At 47.8% G+C, this 23,125-nt stretch overlaps 1 protein-coding gene across 5 annotated transcripts in view; it reads left to right on the top strand.

Moving 5' to 3' along the window:
- The window catches only part of Trappc9 (trafficking protein particle complex subunit 9), a 434,664-nt gene that overhangs the window by 16,577 nt on the left and 394,962 nt on the right, over positions 1–23,125 (top strand). For 3 of the 5 annotated variants that reach the window (XM_075959472.1, XM_075959470.1, XM_075959469.1), the window contains 3 exons: positions 1,909–1,935; positions 11,326–11,447; positions 14,728–14,853. In XM_075959472.1, coding sequence (XP_075815587.1) covers positions 1,909–1,935; positions 11,326–11,447; positions 14,728–14,853 — 275 coding nt within the window. The remainder of the gene's footprint in view (positions 1–1,908; positions 1,936–11,325; positions 11,448–14,727; positions 14,854–23,125) is intronic. The other 2 variants (XM_075959473.1, XM_075959471.1) reach the window with 1 other exon arrangement.

Raw genomic sequence — 23,125 nt, 5'->3', positions numbered from 1 at the left:
GTGGCTTACCTTCTTCCTGGGTGTCTCTCTTTCTCTTAACCTTTGAACTTGAAAACACCTTCTAGCTGGGCATGGTGGCAGCACATCCTTTTAATCTCAGCATCTGGGGGGCAAAGGCAGGTGGATTTCTGTGAGTTAGGCCACACTGATCTATAGAGTGACTTCCAGGCCAGCCAGGGTTACATAGGAAAATCTCCTAACAAATTCTAATTCTACATCTTAAAACTGAGGCAGGGGATGGGGGGAGGAGGGGAGATGGTGGGAAGCTGGGAGGTGGTGGTGCACACCTTTAATCTTAGCACCCAGGCAGAGACAGGCGGATCTCTGAGTTTGAGGCCAGCCTGGTCTACGAGAGCTAGTTTCAGGACAGGCTCCAAAGCTACAGAGAAACTGTCTCAAAAAACAAAACAAAACAAAACAAAAATCAAAAATAAAACAACTCGGCGGGGTTGGGGTTCTACCTCAAAGGTAGAGTACTTCTCCAGCATACGTGAAATCTGGGCTTAGCTAGCAACACACACACACACACACACACACACACACACACACACACGCACACACACAGAGCGAGTGTCCAGGGAGGATGGGCAACAATGATGCTGCAGTGTTATCCGACCTAAAGCCACGGAGTCACTTCCTGCTTTGCTTGATGCTTTTGAGACAGAGTCTATTGTGTGGCCCGGAGCTTTGGATCCTTCTGCTTCAGCTTCCCTGATGAACACATGAGCCATACATACACACGTGTACATGACATATATAGCATACATAAGGCACCGTAGCAACAGCTTGGTTACCAAAGTGTTTTCCACCCAAGCATGAGGAACGGACCTTTTTGTTGTTGTTGCTTTAGTTTTTTTTTTTTTTTCTTCATTTTAAGACAGAGTTTCTCTAAGTAGCCCTGGCTGTCCAGACTCTGTGGACCAGGCTATCCTTGAACTCAGAGATCCTGCTTCTGCCTCTTGAGTGCTGGGATTAAAGGTGTGCACCACCACCATCCAGCTGAGGACCGGACTTTTACCTCTAGAACCAATGTGAAAAGAACTGGGTACTGTGGTGCGTACTGGAATCTCAGTGCTGGGGAGGCAGAGAGACAGGTGAGTTCTTGGGTCTGCCTAGCCTAATTGGCAAGCCCTAGGCAATTAACAACAACAACAACAACAACAAACCCAGAAAATTTGGTGGGTGTCTTTAGAGACATGGCATACAGGGTTAACCTCTGGTTTCTTGAGTGTGGGCGTGCGGGTGCATGCGTGCGTGCAAAATAAAAAGATTGCTAAATTTTACCACGTAGCTGTCAACTGGCACCATAATCATGGAGCTTGTTCTTTACACAGACAATTGAACAAATGTGTGTTGATGAGTAAGAGCATAGGCTGTTGGGACCTACCTTTTTGAATCTTACTAAACTGTTTACAATGAGAACAGTCATGATGAGCTTGAGTCTTGGGCCCAGAGCTCACGGGGTGTGCTTTTCTGCAGAGAACGCTGCTCTCTGGCCTCACTGACATCTGGATGGCTCAGCAGATCAGGAAGGCTCTCCCAGCTGCTTGAGAAGAGCGAGCTGATTGCTTTCATGTGTAAACTCACTACAAAATTCCTCCTCCCTTCCCTCTTCATCCTTTTAAAAAAATTATTCTCTGTGTGTGTGTTCAAACAGCAGGAAGGGAAGAGGTAAGGGGGCTCTTTCCTGTTTGTTCAAGACACGACAAACAGTAGATGTTGTGTTTTCCTCACAGAAGCAAAAGAGCACTGTGCCTGCCGTGCCGTTGCTCCCAGTTGCTGTTGTGGTAGAGGCCAGCATCTCAGACTTCCCAGGGAATATGCAAACTGTAAAGTGTGTTCTTCTAGTTGTCTTTAAAAGTGCTTTTGTTTTCCAAATAAAAGACCGTAATCTGTTCTTTCTTCCAGGGGCGCAAGAAGTTCTCATTGACCCAGGTACATGATCTTGTGCTTAGTCTCTTTTGTTATTATTATTGTTATTATTTTAAGTGCTTGTTTCATGGTGTTGTGAATGAATGGTTTTGGTTTCTGGACTGTGATCTTTGGAACATTCTGATTTAAGTAATTTTAAATCAGAACTGTGACAAACCCGATTATCGTTTGGTCTTGTTTGATGGGGCACCCCGCTGCTTCATGTGTCTGGTGAAGAGGAGCAATTTCCCCCTAGCATGGTGAAGCGAATGATTGAGAATCGTGCCTTGAGTTCTCTGAATGCACCCAGCATGTCTGTGCTGTTGATTTTGAATCCCTTCATGGCAATAATGACTTTGCTCTGAGTCTATGGCCTGCGCCCCTTTCCACAGTGATTTGAATTCCCTATTACTTTTTTCATAGACTACTATTATTATTGCTGGTGGCAAACAGGTCTTGCTACATAGCCCAGGCTGGCCTTTAATTAGTGGCAATCCTCCTGCTTCAGCCTCCTAATGTGTGAGCCACCCAGCCTGGATGTATATGTGTTCTTAAGAAATCTTGCATTTTTTTCCTTATTTTAAGTGTTGGGTCTTTCTCTTCTTAGTTTCTGTAATTAATCCAGCAGACAATTGTTGTGTTACAGTGCTTGAGTATTTTGTGGTGAGTTCAATTGTTTATGGTCTAATTAGAAACAATGGCCGAGGTGGTGAGAGTGCAGTAGCAGTGGCCTTCCTTCAAAGAACACAAACCAGGCAGTCATGTTTCCCCGGGCTTCCTACTCAAGCCGGCTGCTTTCATCTCGCGCATGTTGGAGTGGAATCACCTCAGGTCTGCACGCGTGTACTGTCTGCTTCAAGGCCTGTCTCTACACTGCTGGCTAAATGTCTCAGTATGGTCTGTGGAGAGTGTAGAGAACCTTGCAATGTTTTGTTTGCTTCCTAAAGAAAAATCAACATAAGGGCAGGCCTTCGTGTGACAGGAGCCAGTGACTTTCTGTACTGGTGAAAGTTAGGTTGGCAAGCCAGGCATGATGGTATACACCTATAGTCTCATTAGCCCCCAGGAGGCTGAGGCAGGAGCCAGCTTCGGCTGTGTAGCAACACCCTGTCTCAAAAACAAAAATCAAGCAAACAAACAAAAGCCCCGGGGAGTGGTTGAGAGTGCTTCCTGCAGAACCAAACTGAATTTGGTTCCCAGCAACCATGTTGCATGGCTCACAAATGCCTGTAACTCCGGCTCCAGGGAATCTGAAACCTTCTTCTGGACTCTGCTGGTGTCTGCACGCAAACATGCACATACCCACACAACAAACACATGTGCATGCATGCAGTTGAAACAAACAAGAAAGCTCAAAAATGAAATTAATGTTGAGTGCTTTGATATTTTTGAGCCAAGACCAGTTAGTGGAGCCTGATATGAAATACTGAATGTCAAGGTACCTACTTGTGGAAGAAGTAGATGGGACAGATTAGGACCACTCCGAAAGTCACACTTTCGTTGAGGCAGGGAAGAATGTGTTTGTCATTTGTGAAAACACTGAGAATAAGGTTCTGCGCCTGAGTTTGCAGAGCTTGGAGCAGATGCAGGCTTGACTATGGCTGTGGGGATGAGCGAGTGACTCTTGGACCATGTCAGAGCCTGTGGTTGGGAGAGCCACCTACAGAGGACGCTGCTGCCAGTTGGCCCTGGCATTGGAGGGCATCTTTGCATCCACCTTAAGTGAGATGCTGGACTCACCAAGGGAGACAGGCAGGGAGTTGAGGCTCTTCCTACACCCAACCCTTGCCTCACCAGACCCCAGCCCGCAACCTGCACCTTCAGGTCTCTGGTAGGAGCCGTTAGACCAGACAGAGCCTGACCATGTTTTACTTGGGCCTTTTCTGCAGTTTAGACCCTTGAAGTTTATGGGGTAGTGCTCTGGGTAGGAGGGGGGTCACTGCCAGTGCCCCTGAGACTTTCTCAGAGGTGACACCACTGTCCAGCCTCACAGAAAAGACTCTTTCACCGAGCCATCAGGAAGTCCGCCATTTGCACTAGGTTTGATCATCATGTGGAAAGCGGTTTTGACTTCCCCGGAGGAAGCCGGGTGGGCATCTCTGCGTGCTTCCTTCGGCTCTGGGTGCTTGTTTCAGTGCTAAGTTAGGACAGAGGGCCTCCTCCATCACGCGTGGCAGATGGACTTCTGGGTTCTTGCTCTATTCTTTAAACGCAGTTCCTTTCTCAGAACCCTCTCTGGCTCTGAACATGGCGTGCACATCCACTAAGTACCTCCTTCAAGCCAAAGTCTTTTGCCTAATTTCATTCTGCTCGCTTGCTTTTCCCACTTTGGTGCTGAGGTTAGCGTCTCCTTCCAGTGACAAAAACTAGCAATTCACACACGGTTGAGAATGCTGTTTAATTTTTAAAGACAGCTTCAAACTGAGTCTACAGCCAAGCACAGCAGGCCGTTGTAGGGCTTTCCTCTCCCCAACAAGAAGCTCCTCACCTTCTGTGGTCACAGCTGCCGTCCTCTCTGTTCCTGTCCTCCCCTGGGCTCCTGCAGTTCTAATTTACTTTCTCACTCCAGGCTGGCCCACTGTGCCCATCTCACATTTGATAAACTGAGGTCTTTTGGAACTGGCTTCTTTAACTTAGTGTTTTAAGGTCCACCCTTCCAGCACAGCTCAGGATTTCACGCCCCTTCAGCATGTGTCCCTGGCCTGTCAGCATGCCACATTTTGTTTCTCTAGTCTCTTGGCTCATGCACCCGTTGGCTCCTAGGAGCAGTGCTGCAAAGAGCGTTGTGGGGATTTTTGTGTGTTTTAAATTCTCTTATGCGTGCAGCTACGTCTCCAAAGCAGTCACACCACGGGAAGTCCCAGCAGCCATGCATGCGAGTTTGTCCCTCGTGTCTGTCACAGCAGCTGTCACCTTCCCGACTCCTGGTGGGTATGCAGCAGTGCCCCCTGCACGGCTGTTGGGACGCCGGATTCTGGAGTTTCTCTTACAGCTAACGAGCACCTTCTCAAAGTGCACTCGTCTCTGGTGTCTTTGCTCTGAAAGGGCTGCTCTCTCTGTCTGAGTTGCCACAGTTCTCTTTATGTTCTAGGTACAGGTCGCCTGTCAGAGACATGGCTAGTGACAGCCTGGATGGGCATGGTGCTGTTTTGTCTTGCAGCAGTGAGAACAAGGTGTTCCAAAGGCCGGGTCTCACTACGGCCTTGGCAGGGCTGTCCGCTGTTAACCACACTGGGGCGGATCACGTGGCCGTGCCTGTGATCTGCGTGGAGAATAGCAGAGGCTTCCCAAAGCCTACACTGAGGCTTTTCACTGTTTTGAGAAGCATCTCTAATATGTCTGAGGTGCACACAGCAGAAAAGATTCATTAACTAGATTTGACAAGAGAAGAGGACTCTTAATTTCTTGGCTCAATTAAGATATTCTTTCTGGGTTAAAGTACCTAGCACCCTGTAGTAAGCAAAGGCATCTGCGCATCTGTGGGACCACAGTTGGCGGAGCCACCATCACACATATGTTTGTGTATTTCTTTTCTGTCTGTTTCTCTGAACGTCCTGTAGCTTTTCAAGTGGTATACCTTTAGAATTCTATTTCAAAGGCATCCTTGGGTCTAGTGTAGTTTGACTACTTTATCCTAGCTTATGTGTGGAACTCCAGTCTCTGAAGAAAAGATTCCACCTTGTCCTGGTGAGCTTGTGTCAGCATGGGGATTTTCTATTGGATTGGCTATCAAATGCAGTTTCCCCGTTTCTTTGTTACTGAATTAGAGCCTTCTGAAAGGTTTGGTTAGTATGCTAATCTTCCCATGGAGTGTGTGGTGCCTATGACTTATGTTTTCAGTTTATGAGAGCTTAGCGATATGCTTATTAAGATTTTTTTTACTAAGCATTTATTTATCTCTTCATAATTATTTCAGGGTTTTTATTATTTTTTTTTATTTCAGGGGTTTTGTGTGTATTTTTAAACCTGACTTATTGTCAAATCACGTCCATTGTAGAGCTTTAAAGGACAACAAAAAGCAAAACAGACACATTTAGAAATTGCTTACATTTTTATTTGATGTGGTTGTGTTTATTTTGGGTCCTTTGAATTTTCAGATGAATTTTAGGGGTAGTCAATTTTTGAAAGGAATCTTGCTGAGATTTTACTAGCGATTATTATGAGTCTGTAGACCAACATGGGATGCATTACATACAGCCACCTAAGACTATTACATCTGTGCCGGGTGGTGGTGGCGCACACCTTTAATCCTAGCCCTCGGGAGGCAGAGGTAGGCAGATCTCTGAGTTTGAGGCCAGCCTAGTCTACAGAGTGAGTTCCAGGACAACCAGAGAAACCCTGCTTCAAAAAAAGAAAACAAAGCAAACAAAAGAATATTACATCTTCTGAGGCTGGAGAGATGGTTCAGCAGTTAAGAGCACACACTGCTCTTGGGGAATGCCCTGAGTTTGATTTCCTCTATCAGGTGGTTTATAATTCCAGCAACCAGGAAATCCACTGCCCTCTACTGGGCTCTATGGGCACTGCATTCAATATACATATCCATAGTCAGGCAATGCATCATATACATGTACATATACATCTGCATATACATAAGAAATATGAAGAGAAGTATTAAATTTTCCAGTGTGTGGACCTGGCATATCTTTCTACTTATTTTTTCTTTATTACCCTTTTCCCATGCAGTGTTGAGAATTAAGGTTCTCATACATGTTAGGCGACTGGTATTTCCTGGCCATATCTTTAATTTGTTCAGCTCTGGTTAGAGTTCTCAGAGTATATATACATATATGTATGCATACATTTTTTATTATTTTTAAAAAGATTTACTGTTGTTTTGTTGTATGTGTGCATGTGTGTGTTTATGTGCGCGTGTGTGGGTATGTTTACCAAGGCCAGAAGAAGGCATTGGATCCCCTGGAACTGGCATGACAGTGGTGTGAGCCATCTGATGTGGGTACTAGGAACCAAACTCTGGCTCTCTGCAAGAGCAGCAGTGCTCCTACCTGCTGAGCCACCTTCCCAGCCCGTGCCATGTATTCTTAGCTATCTGAACACTCCAGTGTTGGAGCGGACTTGCCATAATCCCGTTAGCAGCTGGTGAGCTGCCAGCTGATTTAGGAATTTGACCTTTTAGGTGTCAACCCTTCTACCCTACAGCCCCGCTGACTGCATTTATTAGTTCAGTTACTTTGTTACAGTCCCGGGTGCAAGGTGGTGGCCCCTGAAAGCAGAAGTCGTTCTTACTTCTGGCTTTTGAATCTGGGTGTCCTCCTGGCTGAGACCTTACCTTCGGGGGGCACATACTGAGTCTCTCATCATTAGTGTGGTGTTAGCTGTAGGTTGGGTTTAAAGCCATCCTCCGTCCATTATGTCTTATCTTTTCTAGTGTGGGGAGACTTTTTATCAGGAAAGTGTTGACTTTTTCTGCCTTTCCCCTCTTTGTCTAGAAGATCCTGTGTCCTTTGCCCTTCATTGTGATAACTGGTTTTTAGATGTGAAGCTGATATCTCCTTTGTTCATACCCTGTGATTGTCTATATCTTGCTGGGTTCAGTGAGCTCTTGTTGGGGGGAAGTGTTAGTGTCTGTGCTCCTGAGCAGTAAGTGGCCTGCCAGGTTCTGCTCTGCTTTGTGCTGTTATCAGGTTTATTATCAGGATGGTGTTGGCCTCACTGAGCGAGTTGCTGATATAGTATTCCTTCCTTTGGGATTTTCAGGTAGAGTTTGTGGAGAGTTGGTCTTAATTTGGCCATAAATGCTTGGTAGACGTCATAATTGAGGCCATCTGCATCGTGCTTTTCTTTCTTGGAAAGTTTTTGGTTTTCTGCTCAATGTCTTTGGGTTTTTCAGATTTCCCTTACCTTTCTAGTTGGTTTGTGTCTTTTTATAAGTTTGCCCATTATATCTGAATTATATAATTTTTTGGCTTTGACATATTCATTATATTCCACCCCCCCTTTTTTTGGTCTTTATGAATTTTACTTAGAGGCCGGGTGTGGTGGTGCATGCCTTTAATCCCTATTGTTGGGAGGCAAAGGAGGTGAATCTCTCTGAGTGTGAGGCGAACTTGGCCTTCCATAGCAAGTTCCAGGCCAGCCAGATAGCACGACTCTGTCAAACAAACAAACAAACAAACAGCAAACAAACAAACAAACGGGGCTAGAAAGATAGCTCAGCAGTTGAGAGCACTGGCCACTCCTCTAGAGGTCCTGGAAGAGTTCAATTCCTGGCAGCCACATGTTGGCTCACAACCATCTGTAATGAGATCTGGTGCCTTCTGCAGGCATGTAGGCAGAATACTGTATGTACAATAAATAAATCTTTAAAAACAAACATGCTAACAAACAAAAAACACTCAAAAGAATTGTATTTAGTCTTAAAAACATCCTAAAATACTCATCAAATAAAATATTTGAAACTACTTTTAAAGAAAACAACAAGTTGGATGGACTTAAGCTACCTTGTAGCTTCCTCTAAATATATTAATCAAGGCCAGGGGAAAGGCATTTTTATTCATTCGTTCCTTTCTCTCTCTGTATATGTGTGTTTAAATCTGGACACCTCACATGGCAGATGACAGGACAGCCACATGTGACATTCTGTCCTACACCATCTGGTAAACTCATGAAATTATGGACAAAGTCTATTAAAAACGGAATTATTTTAATAGTGTATAAACAATATATAGAGACAGGGCTTTATAGGGCTTGAACTTCCTTTATAATCCAGGCTGGCTTTGCACTCTTGATTTCCTGCTTCAGCCTGTGTCCTGTAATTATAAACATGTGTCCAGATTTGAAATCTCAATTAAAACAGTTGTATTTATTTCTTTATTTGGTGTGTGTGTGTGTGGGTGCCCAGAGGGCCGAGAGTGCATGTGAGGTCAATTAGGGGGGAGTCTGTCCTCTCTTTCTACCACGTGGGTCTTGGGGAATCAAACTGAGGTGATCAGTTTCAACAGCAGGCCCCATTGTCAGCTGAGCCATCTCACCAGCCCCCACAATTCTAATTATCATTTTAAAATATCTTAAGATGTGCAGATCTTACTGGAAAGTTTCTTTGTCATTCCCTTCCATCCCTGCTTTGTGTTCTCAGCTCTGAGTTGTAGACCTGCTACCATCCTGGTGCCTCAGGGACACGTCCAGTGTCAAGGCTACCATAGCACATTGATGTATTATTTTGTCTACTTTGCAAATCTTTCACATGGACCGCCAGCTGTTCATTTCAGCTTCCTATAAGTCCTCCAGTAGGACCAACAGCACCTTTGTGACAGACTTGGCTTTGTGTGTGACTGGCTTTGGAGCATGATCACCTGGTCTGCCGTCACATGCGGCTGTGGCTGGGTTACAGTGATACTTGACCCTGCTAATGTGTGGTTGCTTTCTGTGTGGCTTTGCTCATCTCTGGCTTATTCTCGTCTTTCTCCATGCATGTATCTGCCTGAGTTTCCAGTATTGGGTCTTGCATGCAATCTTGTGAAGTAGGGACTCCTGGCCATCTTGTCTGCTGGGACTGTCTTTGCCACATGCCACTTCTCACACACCCTGCTGCTCCTCCAGCCTGGGTTCCCACCAGCCTGTGGAGTTGATTTTCCTGGCTGTCAGCTAGAGGTTTGGGTTCTGAGGACTGTCAAGTCAGCAGATGACCAGAAAGATCAGGCCTGCAGGGTGTGAGCGTTTTCAGTTTGTTATTTGTTTATCAAGTGGCACAGTGACTCTTTGAAGACTAGGTTCTGGCTTATAGATGACGCGGTCTTTGGTTGCTTCCTGTGAGGTGTACCCTCCAGCCTTGTACTAAATAAAGTCATCCACTTGGGGAACAGGGCCACTCATGTCTTCTTTCCTTACAAAGGGGAAGAATGTCTGGGGACTTTTCTTGTCTTTTTTCCTGGGCTGGAGAAGAGATGTGGCCCTGTGTGAACAACAAAATCCTCTTTCTCCCCTTCCCCATGCCTCTTTATTCCAGGGAAAGTACTCAGGAATTGGATGGTAATTTGTTAGTACCAGCAAAACACTTCAAAACCCCTGGTCATGTATTAAATACTAATTCATGCAGGACATGCAACACAAAGATGATAGGCACACAGAACTGAAGACAGAACACTGTGGTCAGGGCCAGGCCCCAGGCACAGCCTTAGAGGCAATGGCTCCATCATCTTGAGAACTGGGAAAGCCCTGGCTCCTCCAGGCCCTCTCCCACCTACAGGAACACCCAGCTTGGTGTTCCCCTCCTGCAGCTGCTGTGGTTGCAGAAGGGAGTGTGTGGAGGGTGCAGGCGGTGGCGGCGGTGGTTTCCTCTCACTCAACAGCAGTGCCCTTACTCCAGGCATGATGGCTGTCCTCTTGAATTCCGCTCCAAGGGATGCCTGGGTCTGTGAGTGCCCAAGTCTTGTGACCCTGGCCCATGTGGATTTGACTGTAGTTCTTACAAAGGACAGATTTGAGATATTTTCTTCTCCTACCTCCTCATGGTTCTCTGCTTAAGTTCTCTCTCTTCTTATTGCAGGAGGATTTGACACAAGAAGCCTTTTCCTCTCTCCATCTTTCAGTCTCCTAACTTAGCTTTCCCTCTCTCCATCTCAAGCTCATCTTTCCACATAGCTACCTACTCATCATTCTTCTGTCTTGTTCCAAAAACATATACGAGGCTCTTCACAGAATTAGAGGGAGAAAGCATGCAGTTGAGAAAACGGGCCCTGGATCAGAGAGCCTGGGTACCACATGCGCTTTCATGGTGCCTGCGGTAGTGCATGAAGCGCATCTTGGCCCTCTGCCGTTAGAAACACTGAGCCCTGAGCTGAAAGTAGGGAAAGTGGATTTTGGGAGATGCCCTTGTCTGTAAAATAAACACGGGACTTAGGAGCTCAGCCACTGAGGCTTAAGCAGGTAGTTCTTGAGTGTTCTGTGACATCAAAGACAGTTTTGTCTTTCCTTGTCCCAGTTGGAGTTCTCTCTGTAGCTACTTCTGTTCTGAAGACGGGAGTTCTCCACAGCCTTGTCCCTGTGTGAGTTTGGTGGCAAGGGTTGGTCAGAAACAGAAATTGACAGCCACGGAGAGGCGACTAGCACTTCCAAGTCATTTTCTTGGCTGCTATCCAGCTCAGGAAGTGGCTCATACATTTTCTCTCCTCTGAGGCCTTAGTGTGGTCCCTGGGTCATTTTCCATATGCTGCTTTTATGTAATGCATTTCATGTTCTTTAATGGAAAATCGTCGCAGAGAGGGTAGCCCGCTGGAGTTAGCTAACCCTGCAGCCGATGCTGCCAGTACAGCTCGCGGATAACCTGAAGACTCTCACCGGGTTTAGACTTCCGTGGCATGCACTTAGGTTTTGTCTCCCGCACATTCCTCTTGAAAGCAGTGAAGGAGCAAGAAGGGAATAGCAAAAGGCTGTTTTCTCTCTCTCTGTCTGCAGGTGCCCTCACCACCAACGGCATCAATCCTGACACCAGTGCTGAGATCGGACGGGCCAAGAACTGCCTCAGCCCCGAGGACATAATTGACAAGTACAAAGAGGCCATTTCCTATTACAGCAAGGTGACTCGACGGCTTCGTATCCAATCAGAGCGTTCCCTGTTCCCTGTTGACATTATGTCATGTTGCGATATCTTAAAAAATGTCCAGTATAGATTATACTTCTTTTTTACTGATGGCGTTCATGTGTGCTTGTGCCATGCCATGCGTGTGGAGTTCAGAGGACAACATAGAGGGGGTGGTTCCTTCCCTCCACCATGTGGGTCTTGGTGATGAAGCTCAGCTCATCAGGCATGACAAGCAAGTACCCTTTCCCTCTGAGCTGTCTTGCCAACCTGTTTTTCTCTTACTCGCTTTTGTAAATATTGTATTATTCTCTCATGCCCAGTGCTATATGCCTAAAATGATTACAGACAGTATATATTTAATATAATTTTGGAAAAAGACTGTCATAGCCCATTCAGGGCTAATCATTATTGATACTTCTACATCAGCTTTCTGGACTTCTGAAAATCAGTGTATCCTAGTCAGGGTTACTGTTGCTGTGCTGAAACGCCAGGACCCAAAGCAACTTGGGGAGAAGCGGGTTTATTTTTTCTATACTTTCCAGTCACTGTTCATCATTGAAGGAAGTCAGAATAGGGCCTTGAACAGGGGAGGAACTGGAGGCAGGAGCTGATGCAGAGGCCATGGAGGGGTGCTGTTTGCTGGCTTGATTCTCATGGCTTGTTTGGCCTGCTTTCTTATAACACCCAGGACCACCTGCCCAGGGATGGCACCACCCATAATGGGCTGGGTCCTTCCCTGTCATTCACTAATTAAGAAAATGTGCTGCCAGGCAGTGGCACATGCCTTTAGTCCCAGTACTTAGGGGGCAGAGGCAGGTTTATCTTTGTGAGTTCGAGACCAGCCTGGTCTACAGAGTGAGTTCCAGGACAGCCAAGGCTATACAGAAAAACCCTGTCTTAAAAAACAAAACAAACCAACCAAACAAAATAAATGTAGTTTGCTTTTTGAAAAATTTACATTTGTTTATTTAGTGCTTGTGTGTGTGCATGTCCGGAGGCCAGAGTACACTTGTGGTATTGATTTCCCCTTCCATCCTGTCAGTCCCAGGGATTGAACTCAGGAACTCAGGTTGTCAGTCTTTGCCACAAGTGTTTTTACTTGCTGAGCCATTTTGCTGGCCTAGACTGTTGCTTTAATGTTCATTTTAAAGCCAGCTGTTAAAAAATCAAGCCTTCCTTTCAGAGCCCTTTCATGTCTTTTTTAAAAAAGTCTTCAAGAATTCAAGAAGAACACAGAAATGAATTGTTATGCAGCCGTAGGAAGGCGGTGTAGGCCTGGAAAAATAGGGTTCCAACTGTACACACTTGAGACTCACCCCCTTGGCACTGTGGGCCACACTTGTGACTACAGATGGTCGGCCCCTCACCAGCCAGGCCGGAGCCTCAGTGGTCCCCTTGTGTACTGTGTTAGCGAACATTGAAGCTTCACCTCTGGGGAAAGACTAATCTACCCTGACACATCAAAGGAGCCAGGTGGCTCTGTCCTCAGAGTGACCCTGTCCCCTTTGTGCAGAGCAGACAGCTGGCAAGATGTAGCCAGAGCTCACCTCTGCTGACTGTAGCCATCCGACTCTGCAGCCTTACAGCCTCAGGTGCTGTTTTCTCCTCTCTCTGCCGCAGACAATGCTTGATCAGGGTCAATGGTTTCTACATATACAAATGGCCAGCATGGGGAAGGCCCATTAGTACTGATCAATAAAGCCCTGGTTATCGCCTCCTCTTCCTGGGTTCAGTATGCTACATGGCATCTGGGCAAAGCCTGCTCCTCAGATGTCTGTAATGCAGGCGGGAGGAGGACATACATGCCTTGCTTTTCTTGAGTCATGTTTTCATGTCTGTGCTTCCCTGGGCCCTTTCTGCTTTTCTTCTCTCACCTCCTCCACTGAAGGAGCCTGAGCCTTTCCCGTGCCACCCGGTCCCCTGACTAATTAGGGCTGATCAGTGCTTGGCTTTCATTCAGGACTCATCAAGAGGCCTCGTCCGCAGAACGGTCTGCTCTGTGAATGGCTTCTTCCTGGAGTCCTGAGCAGTGTCTCAGGGTGTTCTGTTATATCAGGAGACATGAGCTGGAGACCTGGCGGGGACCCCAGACAGTCTGCAGTCTTATGTCTTTCTTTAGGCACCAGAGAATAGGTTCCAATCACCTGTCTCCAGCAGTGTCATGTGCATGTAACTCAGTCATCATGAGTGCACAGACTGGGGTGGGGGGCAGAGAACTGTGCTCATTTGGTCACTGTGTCCAGACAGCCATCAGTGCGCATCTGTCATCTCTCGTGTCCTCTGTGCACATGTGTGCTTCCCAGATCTGTTGTGCTTATACCTTTAGCTTGAGAATAAGTTCCAAGATGCTCCTGGGCGTGAGCACTGTATTGCTGCAGTCTGCTGCCCAGTCCCACTGTGTGTGCAGTGTGACCTAAGGTCCCCACTGTGTGTGGAGTGCTAGCTCAGGTCCAGGAGGACCAGAGCAGATAATGAGGACTGTCCATGGTGCTGAACCTTCTCTGTCCTATGGAGCAACATGTTACTCTAGGTCAGAGGTTCTAACCTTCCCAATGCTGCAACCCTTTAATACAGTTCCTTATGCTTTGGTGATTCCCCCCACTAGAAATTACTTTCATTACTACTTTATAACTGTAATTCTGTTTTTATGAATTGTAATGTAAAAATATCTGAGATGCAGGATATCTGATATGTGATCCCAGCGTTGGACCCATAGGTTGAGAACCACTGCTTTAAGTGGTAGTGGTTCTGATGAGCCCCACAGGACCTGTTCTGTTCCAATGCCTGTGGTTTGGGTCCAGGTGGTTCTGAGACGCGATCAGCAGCACTGCACACAGACAGCCCAGGTGACTTCTGCAAAAGGCAACACATTCCCAGAGGCTGTATTAAAGGCGCAGGTGTGAGAGCATTTAAGAAAAATGGCAAAGCGTCCATCCGTTATATGGGCTGAGCATCCCAAACCCAAACTCCTCTAAATGTTAATCACTTCTGGTCTTGAGGGGACCTCAGCCTGCCCCCCCCCCCCCCGGAAGTCTGTAACATAGCAAACATTGTGGTCAAATGATTTTAATCAATACAACACACTTAGAGGATCATTGGTTTATTCCAACTTGTACCCATTAAAACAGATTCAGAAATAGCTTTTCCCAGAGTGGTACCAGGGACCTTGTGCATGGGAAGTACTACTGGGGACGTCTGGAGTCTCCATGGCAGCTTCCCAGCCCTGGGAACGTCCTTGCTTTTTGCTGATGGAAGTGTTTTCTTTATATCTACAGTATAAGAATGCTGGGGTGATTGAGTTGGAAGCGTGTGTCAAGGCCGTGCGAGTCCTGGCTATTCAGAAGCGTGGCATGGAAGCTTCGGAGTTTCTGCAGAATGCCGTGTACATCAATCTCCGGCAGGTGAGCACGTGCCTCCCTGTCTCTGTGGCAGGTGATTCAGTTCTCCTGGAATGTGTCACTCATGATCTAGCTCAATGATTGTGCGGCATGAGAAAAATGAAGCAGTCATAGCCCAAGAGCCAAATGTATGTGATTATTTTTATATCCATCTTCTTTATTTTGGTGTATTATATTTTCAAAATTAGGAATTTACCCTCTTCTCCCAATTTTTATTTGGAATAAAAACGTTGGCTCCTGCCTGTTTTGCCACCTTGACATGCTTCATGGCTCTTGCCTTTGTCACTTGTGAAATGCTTGCCATTTGTAATGCTAGGGCTTGTATAACTCCTGTCCCTCACTAGGCACCTCCCAAATGTAAATCTGAGCCTGAAGGGCAGGCTGAGGTACTCCTGTGTGCTAGGCTAGCACTCTTCCACGGAGCTGTAGCCCCAGCCCTTGAAAAGGTATTTCATAAGATAGTCATGAAAACATTTAGTGGCAGATTGACAACATTACTTCCTATCCTAGAGACTGGGAGGATGGTAGCTGATGTATAGGAAAGCCAAGGGAGCCAGGGCTCCAGCAGCTTCAGCTGGTCCACAAACACTGGTCGAGCAGACATTCTGCTAAAACACACCCGGAGATAAGCAGCCACCCTGCCGTCACTGAGTGGCAGCTTCGTAGGGAAGGCTGGTGTTGAATGGTGTTGAATGATGCACATCAGAGGGAGAGGTGCCAAGGGGAGCAGGTGGCCAAAGGGCATAACCTGATGTGGTAGGAACCAGGGACACTGGAGGTGGCTTCTGCAGACAGAATAGGAGATTTCCAGGAGTCTGGCTTTCACAGAGAGAGCAGCCACTGGGATGGGCGGTGGGGAAGGAGGGCTAAGTTTCAGCAGGAGGGTACAGACTTTGGAGTTTGCTCAGAATAGGGTAAAATCTGGGTGGCAGAGGGGTAGCATGAGGTATCTGTGAATCTAGGCTGTTTTGGGAAGACAGGTGGAAACAGGAAGGCCTGGTATCTGAGGAGGGCAAGGCCAGGAGAGTAATTTTAGATGGCACTGGACCTGCCGACTGGGGTCTGAGAGGCAAAAGGCAGACCCCATCTTGTGGGCATTTGAGAACCACACTGGTGGACTTGACAAGAGTGAGGTAAGTATGGGCAACTGGGGGGATAGGGCAGAGGGCAGCAGGGGCTTCAGAAAATTTTACCTGAACACGCTGAGAGGCGTGACTGCCAGGCACCCATTCCGTCACCTGTGCTCAGTACACCGATGGCTGTCATGTTTACTGTAGAGATTCTTTTTTTTTCTTGGGGGGGGAATGGAAAATACCTATTATAGCATTAACCCAAGGCTAGAGTGATGGGTCTGGCTGAGAGCACACCCTGCCCTTGCAGAGGACCAGAGTTCATCTCCAGCAGCACCCACATCAGATGGTCGACTATAACTGCCTAAAACTCTAGCTCCTTGACCTCTCCGAGTCTTGCTTGCTGTAGAGCCCTGTGTTGCCCCTCAGGCTGGTCTTACGGGGCTGGGTTCCTAGGTCAGATACTAGAGTGAGTGTGTGAAGTGTCAGTTGTAACACGGAGGGAGAGAGAAACACCGAGTAGGGCTGGCAAAGAAGATTGCCCCAGTATAGCCGGCCATTTCATGTAGGGGAAGAACTCTTATGGCCTCAAAGTGAGGGTGCACTGAGAACCAGCAGTACACAGTGTCCTCAGGGAAGCCTGGGAGAGGCCCCAGTTTCTGTTCTCTGTTGGTTTCCAGTGATCAGGAAGCAGGAGAGACAAAAACTTGGTCCTTTGATGTGGAAGCTTCAGTTGCCTGGGAAATGGCCCAAGATGAGTTATCAGTCTCAGTGCTGAAATTTACTGTTTGACTTGGTTCTACCCAGGGTTCAACACTGGGCCCAGCACTGTGTGTGTGTGTGTGTGTGTGTGTATTACAATTACATTTTTTGTTTTGTTTCGTTTTTTTTGAGATAGGGTTTCTCTGTGTATCTTTGGAACCTGTTCTGACACTTGCTCTGTAGACCAGGCTGGCCTCGAACTCACAGAGATCCACCTGCTTCTGTCTCCCGAGTGGTGGGATTAATGGCTTGCACCACTACTGTCTGGTTATTTATTTTGTTTGTATCTGTGCATGCGTATGGGCGTGCGTGCCACAGCGTGCATGTGGTCAGAGGACAACTTGGATAGTCTGCTCTCTCTTCCCCAAGTGGATTCCGGGGACTGAACTTCAGTAGTCAGGCTTAGCGACAGCACCTTTGCCTGCTGAGCCATCTCCCCTGCCTCCTAGGCTGTGTTTTTCTGAGATGCTGAGGCTACCGCTCTTGTAGAGGACTGGAAGGCAGGATGTCCCATGCCAGGCATACACAAGCTTAGCGAGATGTGCATTGACTGAGTTCTAGGACAGTTAAGACCCACTAATACCTGAGCGGGGGGGGGGGGGGGGGGGACGAGATCACCAAAGTGGCTGAGAGCAGAGATGGGGGTAAGAGCTTCATCAGACTGGTCTGGAGCATGGAGGGCCAGCAGGGGTCAAACTGGTGAAAGTTTGTCAAAGGACAGTGAGGGTAGGACACAGGGCAAGGGTACTTCACAGGCAAGAGGGTGGGACCCTGATAAAGCCATGCTTCCAGGTGAAGAGTGCTGGGCCTCATCAGGCACACTGGGAAGGGTCCAGGGAAGCCCTGAGATTGGTTTAGCCAGGTTAGATTAGATGGTCCTATGTCCCTGCACAGGTCTGCAATGGACCAGTGCTGTTGTCTCCAGGCTTAGGGGTTTCAGGGGACAGCTTTGAGACACAGTAGAGGCTTCAAGCTGAACTGGAAGGCCTGGGGAATACAGCCTGCTAGTCTTGGTGCTGAAGGTCTGGTGGCTGCCAGCCATACCAGTTCAGCTTTGCCTCTTTTGTTACTGAAGTTACCTTTGCAGATTAGAGGTAGGTTATTTGTACCTGCTGCAAAGCTGTTTTCACTGGAAACGCAGGCATTAATTTGGATCAGCGCTGCTGTTGTACTGCTTGGCCTCAGGCAAACACTAGAGGGCAGCAGTGCTCCGTGGCAAATGCGGCCCTGCGGCACAGGGCGGTTACCCGCCTCTCGTAGTCTGTCCAAAGACGCAGGCACTTTGCTGTAGTTGACTCATCCCGATGTTTCCCTGCTAGTAGAGCAGGCAGCAAAATAATGAGTTCTGGTGGGGTTTTATAATCACAGTGAAAGGCAGGGCCTGTAGTTTTTCTGAAATAGAACAAGTTTTTGGTTCTTGATCAAGTGTGTTCCATTGTGGAACTGATGGGAATGAATGACTTTGGTCAAATGTGGACATTTTGGAAGGAACGGAGATGTGTTTAGCACAAGTCCTTCTCTCTTTAAGAATCCCTGCATGGGCATTAGAACTGGTGAATAATACACGGGGCTTTAGCAGTGCTGGGAAGGGTCTCTATAGAATAGAGGCTGTGTGTAGGCTCAGGGGGGCCTGCCTATGTTGGCTGGTTTGTGGTAACTATCTGGTACTCACAAACGACAGCAAATAGCTGGCTATGTCCAGATCCGAGTGCTGGGCATGAAGGTTTTACAGTCGAATCACGAGGTTGCGATGAAAACAGAAGGGCTGGGACTTCAGTCCCCAGACCCAGGTTCAGTCAGTCTCCTCCCTGTGTGACTAGAGGAGTCATGAGCCCCTCAGCCTGTTTTCTGTGAGGCTCCTTGTAAGTTGCAAACGCTGCTACTACAGAATGCACACCTGCTGGGCTCGCCAGAATGGTTAGGAGTTGCTGCTCATTCACATCCATTCATGGCCTCCTTTTGCAGTATGCATCTATGTGTTCCTTGAGATCCTGTGTTCTATATATAGCCATCCGTGTCCTCAGAGGGGAGCTTAGGAAAAGAGACAGTGACTTAGAGGTGAGGGGTCTTTGGCAGGTGTGTTCATGCCTCCTTCCCTTCCCTTCCCTACCCCACAACTTCCATTCCCTTCCCACTGGGATGGGCAGGAGCCAGACTAGGCCGTGTGTGTGTGTGTGTGTGTGTGTGTGTGTGTGTGTACGCGCGCGCTTGCTTTTGAAGTCCAGCGAGCGGCAAACAATCATGAGCCATGCTGGCTGAGCTGAGTGGAGGGGGAACTAACTGGGTTGCTAAACAATAAACCCACAGGCAAGTAATTCCCAGGTGAGTCAGTTCTGCAGAATAAAAGAACATGCTCCCACTGGATACCTTCTGGGGGGCTGCTCTGGATACATTCATCCCAGGGACATAAGCACCGTGGCATCAGAGGGAGCCGCATAGACTGAACTGACTGTCACACCCCAGCAGCTGGCTTACAGGGCTGGTAGAGGCACCCCTAAAGTCCGGACAGCTTCTTCACCACTTGCAGGGTTGGGGAGTCTGAAGGCAGAGCCCAGGCTTCCCTCACAGTCTACCAGTGTTATTTAAATCCCCCTCTCTGAGCTTCCTAAAGGCAGCCCTGCATCCTGTGGCTCCCCCAGCCCCCAACAACACAAGGAACTGAATACCTGTTTTCAACGAGAATGGCAGGTGACCCGAAGAGAAAGTGTTAGTAAGGAAGTATGGGGGGAGGGGACTAGGCTGGCATCTGATGGGTCACACTGAGGCACAGGTCCTTGACCTCTTTCCCTCTTTAAGTTCCGGAAAGATTGTGTGACCTCTCAGAACATTTTGGTGTATGAGGCTTTTTTGAGGAGACTTGCAACCTCTTTGTCTCTGGTTAATTTCCTCTCCAGAGCCATTCTGATTTTACGCAGGCTACTCTGTTCAGATGGAAGATCAGCCTCTTTGCATTTCCTTTTTGATGGGTTTCCTTAATGAAGCTGTTGCTAAGGAAACTCTGCAAGAGCCTGGTAGGCCCCGGAGTGATTGCAGCCCTCGTAGTTCTGTCAGTCTGAGCTCCCAGTCAGATGGGCAGGAGACTGGGGAAGCGGGAAGGAGAGGGCGGGGGCTGAGGTAATGCAGAGACAGGTCAGCACTGGCCAGGGGAGTCAGTGGCTTCCAGTGGCAGCCGATGGGGAATTCATGGCTCTTACAAGGAAATGAATTCCTCACTGGGGAAGGAAAGAGAGCAAGCGAGCTGAGATGTTTCTGATCTAACAAGATTCTGGTGTGTGGCTTGCCCTGGAGGCTTCAGGAGAGTGGAAATCTGTGGGGACATCAAAGCAGGAGGTATCTGGTGGCCGTGGTGGCCAGACCCACTCAGCCTCGGTTGGACCAGGCACTGCCTGCTGAGCTCAGTTTCAGATCTTCACTATGACCACAAAAGATGGTAAAAGAGGGAAGTGACCAGTGCCAGGAGAGCCAGAGGCCCTGTGCCCTGCTGGTGGCTGTGGGGATGCGAGGGCTACTTCAGAATTCCTCTTTGGGGACCTGCAAGCCACTGTGTTCTCATAGGTTCGAGGAACCTTGGATTTCTGTGTAGTTAGGAACCGAGCCCGCAGACACCTTGAGTAACTATGCCCACTGTATAGTAGGCAGGCATTTTTCTGATCAAACCTTCCCTTGGTTTCATTAACAATACTCTCATTTTCTATTTACCTTGATTTCTTTTGTCTTTTTGTTGTTAGTGCACTTCAATTGTGTGTGTGTGTTTGAAAAAATTGATTTTAGGTTTTTCTTCAGAACAAGGCAGAATGTAAACAAATGCATGAACGTCGCAGACACTCATTGCTTTGTAGAGGTTCCAGGGTGTTTACCTTCGGAGGTTAAAGCTGAGCTGAATGGTAAAGCCGTGCTTTCAGTGGGAGAGTTTGCTAACACGTGCAGACTCTGGAGGAGGGCCGGGGCCTTATTCGTCTCTCCGTCTGTGCCTGTCTGTGACCAGACACTTCCTAATCTGCAGCATGATTCACACCCTGTTCTCTGGTGCTGCGGCACCACTCTGAGCAATGACAGTGGCAACCCTCCCTAGAGACGCACAGGCTTCCTGCGAAGAGGTTCCCGGTCTTTCTGCATTTAACACTTCAAGGCCCTCCTGTGACGAGCTGTTTTTATTATTTCCCGGTTGTGATGCGCAGCAGACTTGGTTTTTATTTGGGAGTGCTTCAAGGCTCCTGGAAGATGGCCAGGGCGGTACAGCCGATGCTTGGCTGCCCACCACCCAGAGCATTGAGCCTGTCCTCGTCCGTCCAGCTCGCCAGGCGTGTGTTTGCGAGTTTGTCCCGTCACAGAGGAAGTCAGTACTTGGTTCCTTTCTTTTTTTTTTTTAAATATTTATTTATTTATTATGTATACAATATTCTGTCTGTGTGTATGCCTGCAGGCCAGAAGAGGGCACCAGACCCCTCTACAGATGGTTGTGAGCCACCATGTGGTTGCTGGGAATTGAACTCAGGACCTTTGGAAGAGCAGGCAATGCTCTTAACCTCTGAGCCATCTCTCCAGCCCCCACTTGGTTCCTTTCTGTGGCTAGACACTGGCCACTCTGTCTCCAGGCCCAGCTTTCCCCTTCATGCCCTGGTGAACAGCAGGGGTGTCCCGGCAGGTTTTGCCTGTTGACTGACAGTGCTGGGACTGTTCACGCGTGGGTTTTGTGAACCATGTTATCACTCCTCGTGGACATATACCACCTTTCTGAGGACTGCCACAGGTTGCTACCAGCAGAACCCAAGGACTGCACTATTCCCACCTCTTCACCTCCCATCCAGAGGCAGCTTGACCGCAGCTGCCACAGTGGGAGGGGGCTGATGTCAGGCTCTGGTTTGGAGTTGCATTTCCCTCATGCCCCACGTTGTTGGACATCTTTTTATGTAGATGTATGTATGTATGTATGTATGTTTCTCTGTGTAGCCTTGACTGTTCTGGAACTTTCATGGCCATCCACACACGGCTATCACAGTCCTTTCCCACTTTTATCTCTTTGGAGGCAGGAGTTGAACTCAGTCTCATGCGCACAAACACAGACTGTTCCACCCACTGTAAATCCTTGGCTGACTTCTTTGTTGTATGGGTGAGTGCCACCTGGAAGGTGTTTTCTTGTCAGGTTTCTGCTCTGTAGGAATGTGCTCCATTTTACTGTTTTTCTTTTTCTTTTTCTCTTGCTCTGTTGCTCAGGCTGGGCTTGAATTCCAGGGCACACTTTATCCTCCAAGTGGCTGAGACCCCAAGTGTCCACCATGGCCATTGCCCGCTTGCCTTCCCTCCCTCCCTCCCTCCCTCCCTCCTTCCTTTCTTCCTTTTTTTTTTTTTTTTTTTTGAGACAGGGTTTCTCTGTGTAGCCCTGACTGTTCTGGAACTTTCTCTGTAGGCCAGGCCAGGCTGTCCTTGAACTCCCGGAGACCCACCTGTCCCTGCTTCCCAAGTGCTGGGATTAAAGGTGTGCACCCCCACCACCCAGCACTACTGCCCTTCCTTGTCTTTCAAAGACATGCTTTTCTGCTTTTGATGAAGTTCAGTTTTTCTGTGTTTTAGCTTACTTTGGTGTGGTTTTATGCATTTGATGTGGCTCAGGAGAAATCACTGTTCCCAAAGCTCCCACTTTCTTTCTGACAGGCTGTTTCTATGTAGCCCAGGCTGGTCTGGTACTTGCTATATAGAGCAGGCTAGCCTCAAATTCTGGATAGTTCTTCTGCTTTGGCCTCCAAGCATGTGCCACCATGCTTGACTTTTTATGGTAAAGTTTAGTGTTGGAAGTATCTGTTTTTTAACTTTGTTCTTTTTTAGGATTTTTTTCTGGCTATTCTGGGTCTCTTGCATTTCCGTATGTAGTTTAGGATTAGCCTGTCAGGTTTTTTTTTCTTTTAAGAAGTTAGAGCAATTTGCATGCAGATTTCATTGACTCTGTAGATGGATTTGGAGAGTTTAGCCATCTTAACCATCTAGACAGATGTGTGCCTGTAACCACAGCACTCTGCAGGCTGTGGGGAGGAGCGCAGACTAATCTGGTTACATAGTGAGCCCCAGACTAGCCTAGGCTACATAGGAAGACCCCATCTCAACCTGCTCAACCTCCCTACAGATCAAAACAAACAATGTTGTCTTTCACCCCGAACATAGATTGTCTGTAATAAAGAGCCAATATATCCTTCCTTTTTTTTTTCCTTTTCATTCCCTTTCCTTCCTGGCTCCCCCTTTTCTCTTCCATGTCCGCCCTTCCCTCCCTCCCTCCCTCCCTCCCTCCCTCCCTCCCTCCCTCCCTCCCTCCCTCCCTCCGTCCCTCCGTCCCTCCCTCCCTCCCAACACTGTGGCTTGAACCTAGGCTTCACACTTACCAGGCAAGAGCTCCACCCATGAGCTGCTGGCTGTATTTTCAGCCCAAGGAAACATTTGGTAGTCACCCTCCA

Source organism: Microtus pennsylvanicus, chromosome 2 (assembly GCF_037038515.1).
Source record: "Microtus pennsylvanicus isolate mMicPen1 chromosome 2, mMicPen1.hap1, whole genome shotgun sequence".
Classification (NCBI taxonomy): Eukaryota; Metazoa; Chordata; class Mammalia; order Rodentia; family Cricetidae; genus Microtus; species Microtus pennsylvanicus.
Note: the sequence above shows the minus strand (reverse complement) of the source record. Positions and strands in the feature narration are given on the sequence as shown.